The sequence below is a fragment of the Oxyura jamaicensis genome, chromosome 5 (assembly GCF_011077185.1).
Source record: "Oxyura jamaicensis isolate SHBP4307 breed ruddy duck chromosome 5, BPBGC_Ojam_1.0, whole genome shotgun sequence".
NCBI classification, from domain to species: Eukaryota; Metazoa; Chordata; class Aves; order Anseriformes; family Anatidae; genus Oxyura; species Oxyura jamaicensis.
Genome location: NC_048897.1, coordinates 25,712,128 through 25,726,191, shown reverse-complemented (window position 1 = coordinate 25,726,191; position 14,064 = coordinate 25,712,128). Strand labels below are relative to the sequence as shown.

Here is a 14,064-nt window from a genome sequence, read left to right as displayed (position 1 = left end):
AAACCATGTACTGAAAGTGGGGGGAACAAAACAGCATCTAAATCAAATGTTTCAGACCTCCTCACAACACCTGGTTGTATCCGTATTTTTCTGTTTTCTCTTGGAAAACTTCCTCTCTTCCCAATCATCTCTGCAGCATCCCGCTTAGCTAACTAACGTCATGCCTTTTCTGCTGGCCATAGAAAAATAGTGAAAAGCTTCACCTATCGGCCTCAAATTGGTATTTCTGTTACTAACATCTTATTAAACACCTTACGGTGAGCTCCCTTCTAAACTGTTTGGCGCTCCTACAGCAACAATTGTCCTAGGCCAAACAGTATTTCTATGCTTGCTAGGTAAGATATCAAGTTGGCTCAATATGCATCAGGAGCTGGAAGTTGCAGGCTGCAAGAGAAAACACTGGTGAGCTGCACAAACAAGATAGCTATATCTTCTCAGGCTGGAATTTCCTGGGAGCTTTGGGTGGAAAAGCCACCAAATCTCAGTGGTATTGGGCCTAAAATGCCAGAGTTAACAGTCAACTGTTAATAATTCAGTGAAACTTCAGAATCTCATGGACATGACTTCAGAGCCCAAATAGCCTGACCCCAGAACCTGACTCTATATCTTTGAGTTATTTATCACCTTCTCAGTGAAATTACTTCAGGACTCAGTTGTTGGGCTTTTTTGCTGTATCTAAAAGCTGTTTCATTTCTGTGGTAGCACACTTCACAATTATTCTTTTAGACTAAGGTTTAATCATGGGATACTGAGGCAAAAACAACAGGGGGAAAAAAGGCATCTCCTTTATGAGAACATCTCCTGGAACATCTCAGGCCTTACTTGTGCAATTGTCAACATCCATGACTACACCAATACCAGATGTTTGCTTTGATCGTATCTTAAATTTAAAGCAATGAATCTCCAGAGACACCTCACAATCTTACTGCTGAAATATAAGTAACAAATAAGCAGATAATTTTTCCAGCTTTGTCTAGAATAAAAAATGTCCAAAGCAGGTTGATTAAAAATTAAAAGTAAAAATAAAAATAATAATAATAAAAAAAAAACAGGAGTTTGAAAACAGGTAGACAGGATGGATTTTTTGCATTTAAAAAAATTCTTCCCAAAGAAAGGGGAACAAAAAGAAATCATACCATACTCTATCAGAGGCTCTTTCAATAACTAAGAAATATAATATTTTCCATAAACACTTTTACAACATCATGAAAGGGATTTCCCCTCCCCAGATTGTGTGACTGAACGCCTACATTGTTTTCAAGGCAGGCAGAAGGTACTTTTAAGTGTTGTGGTACATTGAAAACAACTTTTCTCCCATGTGTCTGGACACCACATAATCATAAATGTCCTGAAACATGGCTCTCTAGGGCCTCCAGATCCACTTTCTCCCATACACAAACCTTGCATCAAGTCTTTTGCATGCAGCAATTTCAGATACTAGTTCCAAGTACCAGAGGAAATGGAAAACATTATTAGAAGAGGTTGTACCTGAGTGTTCCAATTTGTTTCAAAAGCTTCAGATCAAACCTGAGATTTCAAGCAATTAGATTATACTTCCAGCAATGCAGAAGTTTCTGACTGCATATCCCTTAACATAGCAGTTGATGTGAAAGTTTTTGGACCCAGTACCACATACAGACATACTTCCTTTCTTCTCTAATGTCTTGTTTTGATAAATTTATTGTAAACATTAATGAAACAAAAGACCCCCCCCAAAACAGATAAATATATCCGAGACATAAAGCTGCATATAACAACACGTTTTCTAAGAATGTAAACAAGACAGCTCTGTTACTCACCTCAATTTTATCTGTTTTTGCATCTCCCCAGTAAAGTTTGTCCTCTTCAAGATCCAATGCCAAGCCATTAGGCCAACCTAAGGATGTGTTCACCAGAACTTTCCTCTCTGAGCCATCCAAAAAAGCACACTCTATCTTTGGACTTTCACCCCAGTCTGTCCAATACATGTAGCTGTAAAGAAAAGGGCAGAAACAGTCAATGCACATAACATTCCAGCCAAAAAGCATCAAGATCTATTCCGCTTTTGACAAAACATCCTAGCTTTCTGCTTCCCGAAATGCAACAAACAAACCAACTGACTTCAACGGTACCCTCTCTTCCCAGAGAGCCTGTGGAGTCTCCCTCCTTGCAGATCTTCATAAAGATGCCTGGACATGGACCTCAGCAACCAGCTCTAGATGGCCCTGCAGTGGTTGGACCAGATGACTCCAGAGATTCCTTCCCACTTCAACCATTCAGTCATTTTGTCACCAAAAATAACTAAATTAAACTCAGTTAACTAAATTAAACTAATGAAAATGTGCAGTGGCATCATTTTTAATAGTTAAAATACTGATGATGCAGATAAAAGAAAATCCAACTGAACATGCAACATACAGACTCAAAGAACACTGCATTTAGTAGTCACCTTTTATAGAAACACAAGTTATTTTTAAAACAAAAGCAACATTTGACAAATAATTATCTTGTAACCTGCAGACTTTCAGTTTCATAAAACCAAAAGCTGGACCTGAAGACCTACCACAGGGCTAACAACGAAAATAAAACTTACCCCATTACAGGATTGAGCACAATTGCTCTAGGTTCATCTAGGTTTTCTGAGATAAGGATTTTTCTTGATGTCCCATTCAATCGGGTCACTTCAATGCGGTCTGTTCCGGTGTCAGTCCAGTACAGGTTCCTTGCCACCCAGTCCACAGCAATACCATCTGGATGGTTGATTTCTGAGGTTACCAGAGTCTGTGCTCCAGAGCCATCAAGGTACGCCCGACGAATTGCCCGGACATCATCATCAGTCCAGTAGATGTAGCCTTCCACAGGATCGTAATCTATGGCTATTGCATGTCTGATATTGTCTATCTGCAGAATAATGTCAGTGAAATCTGGCATGTCCAAGGAAATCCTTCTCAAGTCCGTCCTTCTAGCAAGCAGCAAGACTTCTTCAGCACCTGGGAAGAAAACCATTCATGGTATCCTTTTCTTTTTCTCTTCAATACCCCCGCAACAGAGTTCTTTTGCTATCAATATAAACACTTTAATATAGCACAGCACTTTCACTGAAATAAAGCCTTGGCTGAACAGGGAGTTATTCCTAAACAGTTCTTCTCAACTGAATACTTGTGCTGGCACTCTTAATTCACAATGACAGTATCTTTCTCCCAGCCTCCTACACTAACATGGAACATAGCACCCTCAATCTAGAATAAGGGCATCCATGCACGTAGTTAACTGAGGACAACAGATATGCTTTAAATCAGCAGCCTCCATTAGCCAAACAAAAATCTACATGCAGGTGGAATTTCCAAGGAGCACACCAACAAGCAGGTCCAATACATCCTGACCAATGCAAATGCGCAGCTTGAAAACACCAAGCTGCAGCTTCCAGCTAGTATCACCACCTACCACATTCACCATGAAAAAGCAAGGACCGCACAGCACTGGCAACCTTGTTTCTAGTGGTAAAATAGAGAGTTGGTAGGAACAGAAGTCTAACAAAGATTCCAAATCAATAATCATAAAGCCAGCCTCGAAAACACTGCTGGCATCAAATACCACCTGTGTCTCTCTCTACCACTCCTCCAAGTAAAAAAGATTGGGATTTTTTTTTAAAAAAAAAAAAAAAAAAAAAAAAACATTGGTTACATAAAGGAAGTTTTATGAAACTAGTTTTTCCACTATCAGGAAAGAAGTAATAGGAAAAAAAAGTTATGAAAGTGTAGATCAGCCAGGCTGTATGCGGAACAATGCCATTCCTTTCATTAGGGTGAACCAAAAAAAAAATAATTGCTGGGCTATGTCCAAATATTTCACCATGTTGTATAGAATTCCCCAGCTCCGCCAAACTTCCCACTAGTTGTATCACTGCATTAGACATGTTTTTCAACACACAAGCACTGCATAATAAATGGCAGCACTAACAGAAGACTTCAGTATGTCAAAAAAAATATAGTAGTGATTTGCTCTAAACAAACTAATAAGAGCAAATCACAGGTATAACAAATATTTCTTATCTGGTGAAAGCTGATACAAAACTAACTCTAAGGCAACAGGGCAGTTCTCTCTCTACCCTACATTGATGGTGGAAAGGGTGCCAGCCAACAACCTGGAGCACACTTCAAAGACAAATGGAGTCTTCAGCGTTGTCTTTCTGGCAACTTCTTTTTTTAAATCAGAACAAACCCAAGACACAGAAAAACATCCAGCTATTTCAGACATTTTGCCCACATTCACCCACGTGCTTCAGCCCATGAAGAGCAAGTATAGTCTTTTCCCTACTCGGTTACTAAGTCGGTGGCATGTAGTTTCAAAACTGACAAGGAGTTTTTAGCCACATTCCAAAACTGGAAAGCAGAACAAAGTCACTTGTTTCATTTCACCCGGACCAGAAAACACCAGCTGCCAACATTGGAACACTTTTTTGAGACCACTAACAAAACCAGAAATTCAAATCCTTATGAGAGTCTTCTAGGAGGAAATTGCACCTAGGCATATGTATGGAGTTTTGTAGACTCAGAAGTTTCATCTATTGCACTTCAAAATCAAATTAATATTCACTATCTGCTATATTCACTATATTCGCCATCTGCTCCTGAGGTAGAGCTCTCTCCTTTTGGGTTTGGAAATCAGAGTATAATCTCCAAATAGTATCTCAGAAGTGCTGAAAAGAAACAGTGCTTAGGTTGCAAGGATATACCAAAACACAAGGGAGGATCTAGAAAAAAAAGCATCTAAACACACCCAAGCTATTTTGCTATACTGCAGAGACATAAATCGATGCACACTTTGAGCTACCCTAAGCCACCACAGCTCCTGAATGAAGTGGCGCTGCCCTTCTCCTTGCCATCAGCTGCTTGTTCTCACTCCTGTATCAGTCCTTCTCTGGTGCAAGCATGACAAGCAGCAAGGCTGTGTGTTGCAAACTGCCCTAAAAAGATCTGATCTAAACAAAAACTAACACAGGAGAAAGAAGGCTAAGTTTTTAACCAGCCCAATTCACTGTAGAGCTCCATGAACACTTGTGCTGGCAGGGGGAGGGCCGCCAACACAGAAGTTTCTTCTAGTCCATACTGGCTGACAAGGTTTGATAACTACAGCATCATTTGCATCAGCTGACTTTGAAGGAAGGCTGGGCAGAAGGAAAGCAACAACAATTCAGAGCCTAAGAACATGTGGGGAAATGGGAGGAGTGAGAACCCATACATTCTTGACAGCAAAGAAAAAGAGCAATCTGCCATCTAATTCCCTTAAGATTTTCCAGCTTCAAAGGCAGCAAAATTAAAACAGTTTTCAGGAACAGTTTTCGGTTGTGCCTGAAACTTCTGATTACTTCTCTGAACATATCAAAACTAGTAACTTGCAGTCCAAGCTGAGAAGGGAACAGTCCCAGGTGACCAGACAAATTGTAAGGCTTCTTTCCTCCATTGCTCCCTTAGGTAAACACAGCAACATTGTTTTTTGTTGTTGTTGTTGTTTTTTTTTCTTTTTCAAATTTCATTTCTGTTAAGGGAACAACTTGTACCAGCAATCGTAAGAAGGCACTGCTAGGAAAATTACTCATTTTCAAAAGCTTTGTAAGATTCCTGGAAAGAGAAGAATAGTGGAAAACCTAAAACATCATTTGATATTTTATATCATGCTCAGAAACAGCAATTTCCTTTCTGAACAGTGGAAAAAAAATCAAATGCTTTTTTTTTGGTAAAAAAAAAAAAAAAAAAAAAAAAACACTGGAAAGAAATAAAAATATACAGTTTACACCTTCTCTTCTACAATGTTTCTTAGCTAAATGATCTTTGATTTACTACATATAATGGCAGAAAGCAGGAATGAAAGGCAACGCTGTTAACTACCCTATCTACTCTACCTACTTCTGAGTATATCAAATGCAAGGCAGCTTCCTTTTTTAAACAAGCATAAGAACTGTGGTTATTAAATTACTTTAAAAAGCTGTCTGGGAACAAAAGAAGTTCATAGCTTGAGATACTTTTTTCTCTCTACTTCAAGGATTTCCCCAGAAACAGTCATGGGCTATGCTGACGTATCTGGATTAGAAAACAAGCCCCAAACAGCCATGCTCATTTCAAACATTATGATGAGGATCCACTTTAAACAGAAAGGGAGGACCTTCAAAGTAATATTGTTGAATCCAAGGGTTGTGTTCAAAGCCAGTTAATGCGGTTTAAAAGGACATTTTTATGGAGCCTGTTCAAACAGAAGGGCTTTTAGATCTCTTGTTTCATTAAATTGTGGGTGCTAAAATTACATTCTAACCATTTAATTGGTATCAGGTCCCATTGTGCTAAGTATTAAAAACACAGATTTTTCTGACAGTACCATCTCCAAAGAACTTGCAGCGTCACCAGACACAACAGAGTAAGGAAGAAAGCATGTTGCTTGTCCAGAGCATGTCAGCTTGGCAAGAACAGAAATGAAAAAGAACCCAGGTCACTCGAATCCTGCACGTTACCTCAAATGGTACAAATTGACCACCAGCAAGGGGTTTCTTTACAGGAAGTTCCCAAAGGCCCTATTTCTTACCACATTGAAACACACACAAAATATTTCATTTTCTTATGTAAACTAAGATTACACCATAACACACAATTTAAAAAAAAAATAAAAAAAAAAAAAAAAAAAAAAAGCCATACTACAGACACCATCTGCAGACCCTAATCTGCAACTGCAGAGATCAGGCAGCAAGCTACAGCAGAAACAACCTCCTGTAACACAGTCTTACGTCTTGCTTCTTTGTTTCTGAAATACTCCACTTTAGGGAGTCAAAATAACTTGCTCTAAACATGAGATCTTCAGTAAAAATTCATTAAGCCCCAAAACTCCATGTGGAAAGGGCATGTGCTTGGTCATCAAAATATTCCACAAAACCTGAAGAGTAAGAATAAACTGTTTTAGCTCAACTGGGTCAAAAAGTGAGCAGCATTGCAGTTGTTCAGCCACCCACAGCACTCTCAGTTTCACAGCCACTTACCTCCTAAATTTTTATTATATTAATGTCTGCAATCATAATCTTTAATATTATGTGTAGTGTGAAGCAGAATAGCATCAAAAATATGCGTAGCAACTGATAACACAGCAATTACAAATATTACATGCATTTCCAGGACTACCAACATTATGAGCATCGTTTCATGGGAACAGACAGATAAAAATCACATGCAAGTGTTTCGCGTCTTCACACGAATGATTGCATCTTCACCTTGGTTCATGGTGAACAAGGTCAGGGTTGAACATACGAGAGGAAGGAACTAGTAGATCAAAGTTAAAGGTCCAAATTATACCTATAGGCACTGGCTAGACAACAGGCTGTTAATATTCCCCTAAAATTCACAAATAAAACCAAAATAGTCTTCAGTTCCTCACAATAGCAATAACCAGGCTCAACTTTATCTCATCTACCTCTGTCCTATATACACCTGTGTGTATGATCACATGTTTGCTTGCATACAAAATAATATTTTGACCTGGGAGAGAAGGCACAGGGCAGCAACTGCTACCCCTTGAATCAGCGATTGCGTGATGCCTACAACCTCATTGCACAGGGAACAAACAACCCTGCTTCTAATGTACTCAGCCATTCAGGCTTTTTCTGCAGGCAAGCACTACTGGAGGAATATTCCCAAACTCAGCTCTGCCCCATGGGCATACACAGCTAAAATGAACATGTAGGATACAACTTTGCAGCCCAAGATTTAAGGATTAGGTTGTTTTTTTCTCTGTTGACCCAGCTGACCAGAAAAAAAAAATCCTTCATTCCAGTTGACAACTGGGACAGTTTATTGGTAGTTGAATAGAATGCTTCTTGGAAAATTCTTCTGATTTTTAACATGCCTCTAACCCAGAGTTATGGGAAAAAGAAATAATAAGAGAAATGAGCTACTTGACTGATTTAAAGTTCTGGCTGCTTAGCAGTTTCTATTGGAGAGATGCAGCTGCTTAAAATGAAGTCAAATTATTACACAACAAGACCTCATGACAGATGTGTATCTACATCCTTAGCCATTACAATCCATGTGACCAGAGAAAATGTTAACACAGCACGTCTCATTACATTCTCCCCTCCTCCAGCCACTTTTAAAAGTTGCTAAAATATCCTTATTGTGGGCGGGTTTCCATAGGTGCAAAAATCCTGGCCTTTATTACAGTGCGGTCCAAAAATACTGTTTTTGTTATAACCGTATTTGCCTCTCTCAGTAAATTGCTGCTAGAAAAGAAGAGAGAAAATTGGCAGTGGGCTCTGCACAGCTCAAAGAGATGAGAACTTATCTCAGCACTGCCGCTGGTTCTCCCTAAAAACCTGGACAAACACGCTCGTCTGCCTCATTAGTTTTATCTGTATCGTGTAGGCATTTTGATTATTAATGTTGGTAGGAATGTTTTGAAAGCTATGGAAGTGTTATGCTGTGACTTGTCTGCTGTAATATTAGAAACTCCAGAACCTGTCTAATATGTTACACTGAGCTAGTACTAGAGTGCTACAGCATTTATTTTATTAAATTGATTTTCACAAACCTCTCTCACCGTACTTACGTAACCGCTGATTAGGAGATCCCCAGCAGAATTACTAACTATTAAAACACAGTCACATATAACACCACACAATGATTTTTTTTTTTTTTTTCTTTCAGGATCATGGGGGTAGAATGCAAACCACTCCTGGTACTACCGTATCACAGCAGAAGTCCTCCATGCAGACAGAAAAATAGAAGAAATGAGGTCTCTCTAAAGTTTCCATTTGGAAAGCATTTTAAAAGACTCAAGTACATACTGCTTTATTTTTCCCACTGGTTTAAACTTTTAACTGTTTAATTTACTCTAGCATTGTTTTTTTTATTCACCAAAAGCTTTCTGTAGACCTTCCACAGAACTTTTCAGACAGCCTAACATCCATAAATACCCATGAACAGTTCTACTTAACATGCAGAACCAATGCTAACAATATCTCAATTTAAAAAGCAAACAGAACAGAAAAAATAATACCGTTCAAGGCAGTTATTCTCCCTTCCTGAGGACTATATTCTTTCTTTGCAATCAAGTCCTATAGAAACACGTTAAGAGATATTCTTGTTTGTACATGTGACGCTGTCCCTCCCATACCCACTAATCTATTATTTTTAATACCCATGCTAGGCATAGTGTTTGCTTTGATTTTGTTGTTTTGTGCACTTGTTATTAAAAATTCATGCTTCAGTGCTGAAAATGGCAGCTGTATTCAATTTGCAAAATTAACTGCAATCAGAGCTGACAGCAGTGAAACAGGCCGTCTCATCAGCTTGACAAGAGCCTTTTTTATTCTTCCCTTGGCCCACTTCACATTTGACAAGTGACAAGACATCTATAATACAGTAACAAATGCTCCAATTTATTCGTCCAATCCAAACAAATGTAGACTGCAGTGGTTGCTTCTGCTAATCTGTGCCAGCAAACACCATGCTATTCCTTTCCCATTTGTCTGTCTGCTAATCAGGCTAGAACAATGCTCCATTGTGGGACTCTTCCCCCAGTTCTGCGTACACACATGTGCATGCATATGCACATACATACTCAGTCTATTTAAAGGCAACTTTCGAAATCTCTGTATTTGCGGGGAAAATCAGATAAACCGTAATAATCGTAAAGCTTTTAGTTCTTTGTGGAACAAAGCAGTTAGCTCTTTTTGAAAACAGTCCATTAGAAGTACTTTGACTGCAGGCAACTCTTTTACAAGCTGTTTGAAATAAGGGAGGGGGGGGAAACTTCATTATTCTGTATGGAGTGGATGAAAAATAGGAAATGTTGCCATGCTGTTTAATAATCTTGCCAATATTGAAAACAATTACATCTTGCACAAGTGTTTAGCATTAGCCAGTCTTCACACCACAGGAAGAATGATGTCATGAAATTATGAGATGTTTAAATCTGGTATCAAACCCCACTCTTGCTATTCAGCTCCTGCAGAATGTAAAAATATTTACAGGAGTTGAAACAAACTTTGGTAACACCTAGAAATAAATCGAAATTCTTTTTACATTCTCTCCTTGTTGTTGTTTTATTTTTTTTTTTTTCCTGTGTGTGTATATTTTAGCAGAGTCAGTTGGAACAAGAACACTACTGCGTATCCCAGTTCAGTTCTTTATTTACATACCAGTTTGAGATTAAGAGACCACTGCTTCACATTGCAGTGGTGATGGCTCTGGGTTGGGAAAAGCAGGGAACATGCTCTCCTCCTACTTGACACTGAGGACCAGGGGAAGCATGCAGCACACATCAGGTTTACCAGTTTATAACTGAGCGTTGCATGCAGTGAGAGTAAGCAACCAACAAAATAGAATTAAGAAAGGTTTATTTGAAAAAAAATGTTTAGAGTGCCCACATTTGGGCAGAATTTGAATTGAAAGGTAAGTAGGCATAAGGAAAACTAACACTTATGACAAAGAAAGGAAATACCAGAGCACTCACGTAATTCACAAATTACATCATATCTGCCTGCATGCTATAGTGAAAAGCTGGTGTCCACTGCTTCTTCCATTATATCATCAGCAGACTTCTAGACTTCCAATAGTTACTTTGCCTAAACCAGAGAAGATCTACAATTTCAGGCAGGGTTATGACACATTCATATGACCACTGGAGGAGGGGAGGAGGGGGGGGGGGGCGGCACGACAACAAAACAAAAAAAAAAAAAACTCAAGAGTATTAAACTTTACATCTGATAAAATCATTAGCACAAAAACAGCTGACTAAGACATAGAGCAATGTTTCTTCCAGAGAAAGCTGTTGCAACACCGAAGACACAGTTAACACCCTACTCTAATTTAGGACCTAGGTTCTATGAAACATCTATGTTCTATGAAACTATTTATGATCTAGGTTCTATGAAACATCTATGAAACATCTACAGTTTGTATATACACAATACATACATATTATACTTGTGAGCACAAAGCTCTGTTAGTTAGTACTAACAAAGGAGTAGCCAACTCTTATGAAAACTTTTCAAAATACTGCAACAGTCATAACTGCACTGGTAGTAACTGAATCAAAGATCAACACCATTGTGGGTCTGTCTCAGTTCCAAGAAAAGAACTTGCCCTTGCACAGACACTTCATCCAAAAAGCACTTGAACAATTAAGTCTTAACACTTACCCTGAGGTTTGACTGTCTGTACTGTACGTGCCTTAAATAATGTTATCTTATGGATATCAGTCCTGGCTTCTACTTTTTATCACCAAAAAATTAACACCTCCTTACACAGAATGATTAACAACGGTCCATTGCAAGCTATAGGAAATATGATGGGGGAAAAAAATGTGTGCCAGACATTCCCACTGCTATTAAAAAAAAAAAAAAAAAAAAAAAAAAAAAGAAAAGGTACAGTCTTTGGATTCTAGTATTTCCTTGCAAAGCATGGTTTTAAAGTTTTAAAGCAGCTATTCTCTCCTGGAGACATACCACCCTTCTGGCTCAGACTATGAAATCACTAACTTTTAAAAGGTCTCAGCCACTTAACTAGTTTCTGTTAAACAGAGTTTTGGTGGTGACACCTTCAAATACATGCCATCAAAAATCTATTAAAACCCAGCAAAATGCGTAATTACCACTTTTTTGAAATACTGAACAGAAACACACAATAGTTTTACTGCATTCCCGCGCCTGTGCATTCCAGTCACAAATGTTTCCAACTCACCAAGAGAGACCTCATATACATTAGTTTCTCTGCACTGTTTTCCTCCTTAGGAATAAATACTTCGTGTGCTGTGGGCCCCCTCTGAGGATGATAGCTGTGCAATGCTTTGAAGTTCAAGTGTTAATTATTATGTTTCAAGTAAGATGGAGCCACAAAAAAAATAAAATAAAAAAAAATCTGAGCTATCATCATCATCTGTCAGAAGGTAAACATCATGGAAAAAGTTATAAACAGCTGTAAATTGGGGTTTGCAAATCTCAACCTTATTGTTGCTACTTTGATGCAGTAGAACAGAGTTTGGTCACAGTACGATGATGCAGCCAAGCTAGAACAGCTTAACAACTTAGCACTGAGACTTGGTAACTTTCCATGTGCATGTACTGAGTCCATGCAAGATAAAGTTTACACACAAACCTTTTCACTGCAGACACAAGGTGTAGTTCTACTGCAGTATAAAAACTAAGCCTAGCTAGAGACTCAGCATTGCTGAGAAGGGGAAGTGTTGCTTTCTCTTCCATACACACATAAACACACACACAAAATGAATTAGTTCCCAGCTCTGACTGTGTTTCAGTGTCTTTCAAAGTAGTCATCAATCCAAAACACAAAGACCGAAAGGAGAGTTTCGTTCATTAATCCCGTAAACTCACTGAAAACAGAGCTAGAAGATGTGGCAGACCTTCCAGAATGCTCCACACTCCCTCCAGGTTTGTTCCTTACAGCGTGTTTCTCATGGCTTCTATCCAATGAAATTTTAAACACGGCCATTACCATAAGAGGCTGTTTCATTTCTTCGCTACACAAAGTACTCCCCATTTAGGAGGATAAAAGATGCTATGAATAGAAAGCAATGTAATCTTTTCATGCAGATCAAATGAAATCATAACCATAACATACTGACAAAAGCAAGGGGAAAACAGATTGAAAACAAACAATAGCTACAAATGAATGAAAAACTGATCATGAAATTTTTATGAAATAGAGTAGAAACAAAAGGGGGGGAAGTCCATTGCTTTACTTAATAGATGCAGACAGGGTTCATGATTAGCACATAAATGGACAGATTTTCCACTGTTGTGTTTCTGATGCACGCAGAAGCTGAAGTTTCCTAAAACTGAAGGGAAGAGTCATCATCCTTGGCAATAAAGAACATGGAAGAACCCTAGGAGAAATAAGGTACGGAGTCTATATCAAAACAGATGGCTCACTCATTGATTTCTTATTCGCAGAGTAGCCTCCAGATTTCCTAGATCATCCGATACCCATTGCTGGACAGCTTTTACAATCCTTCCTGGTTAATTGCAAAGGTATCTCAGTGAAATGGAGCTTCACATACAGTATTTCTAACGTAGTAAATAACTTCCGTCCCACTGTTTTAGTGGGAAAGAGTCAATGGGGTATGTTCCTGTATTATGTATCATGGCCAATATTGGGTCTGGATGTAGGGAGTGAAGTGCTATTTCTCTTTCAACCTACTGCATCTCATTTTCATGCCTGGAATTTGGTTAGTTCTCCACCTGGCAGGAACTCCACCATACAATACTTGCAAGCTTGCTTTATTTTCCAAACTCTCTCCCTCTCATCTGGTGGTGCACAACACCCACAGATCCTTTAACTAGATCTGCTGTGGTGGTGGGGCACAGAAATAAAACAACTAGGAGTACAGAACTAAAGTGGCTGCAGACATTTAGGGTGACACCAATTACACAAATCCCTCACTCAGGGAAGGAAAAACCCCATCACAGAGATCTTGAAGGTGGCCCTGGCTCAGCCCAACAAAGGGAACATGGGGTCAGCTACTCCTTGGTAGGTGAAGGAAACATGAAACACCACTGGGATTGCGGTGGATGCAAGATGGGGAACAAGATAAAGTCCTCTGGAACTTCTGAAAGACACCTATGAAGTGAAAGCATTTTGCAATGAAAAGATCTTGTTTTTCCCACAGTTGCATTTCAATCACAGAGAGGGCAAGGGGAGGAGACAGGCATGCAGGCATCCCTTCAATACTGTTCTCCACAAACTTTTTTTTTTTTATAGAAAATATGTTTTCTATTGTTTATTTTCCCCCAACAAACATATGTACATGAACGCTCCTTCCCAATACAGCTCTTCATCAATACCAGAATACAATCAGAGTTTATCTACTAATCTGAAAGATTTATCTTCCAGCATCTTCCAAGTACCAGAAGCCTCCTGCCAGTTATTGTGTGTTATTCACACAATTCCAGGAGAAGTCTTCTCAGGAACTTGAGGGAGCTGATTTACAGCAATTACCCCCAATAACTATCGACTCCTTAACTGCTCCCTTTGACAAAGAGGCTGTTCATCTTTAATTACCAGCTGACATATTTAATCAGGAAGTCTG

General features: G+C 38.9%; 1 protein-coding gene across 2 annotated transcripts in view; it reads right to left on the bottom strand.

Annotated features, from left to right (window-relative positions):
* LRP5 (LDL receptor related protein 5) overlaps positions 1-14,064 on the bottom strand; it is a 147,994-nt gene that overhangs the window by 72,922 nt on the left and 61,008 nt on the right. For both annotated transcript variants that reach the window (XM_035327505.1, XM_035327507.1), the window contains exons 6-7: positions 2,573-2,969; positions 1,800-1,971 (exon numbers count right to left, since the gene is read on the bottom strand). In XM_035327505.1, the coding sequence (XP_035183396.1) occupies positions 1,800-1,971; positions 2,573-2,969 (569 nt within the window). The remainder of the gene's footprint in view (positions 1-1,799; positions 1,972-2,572; positions 2,970-14,064) is intronic.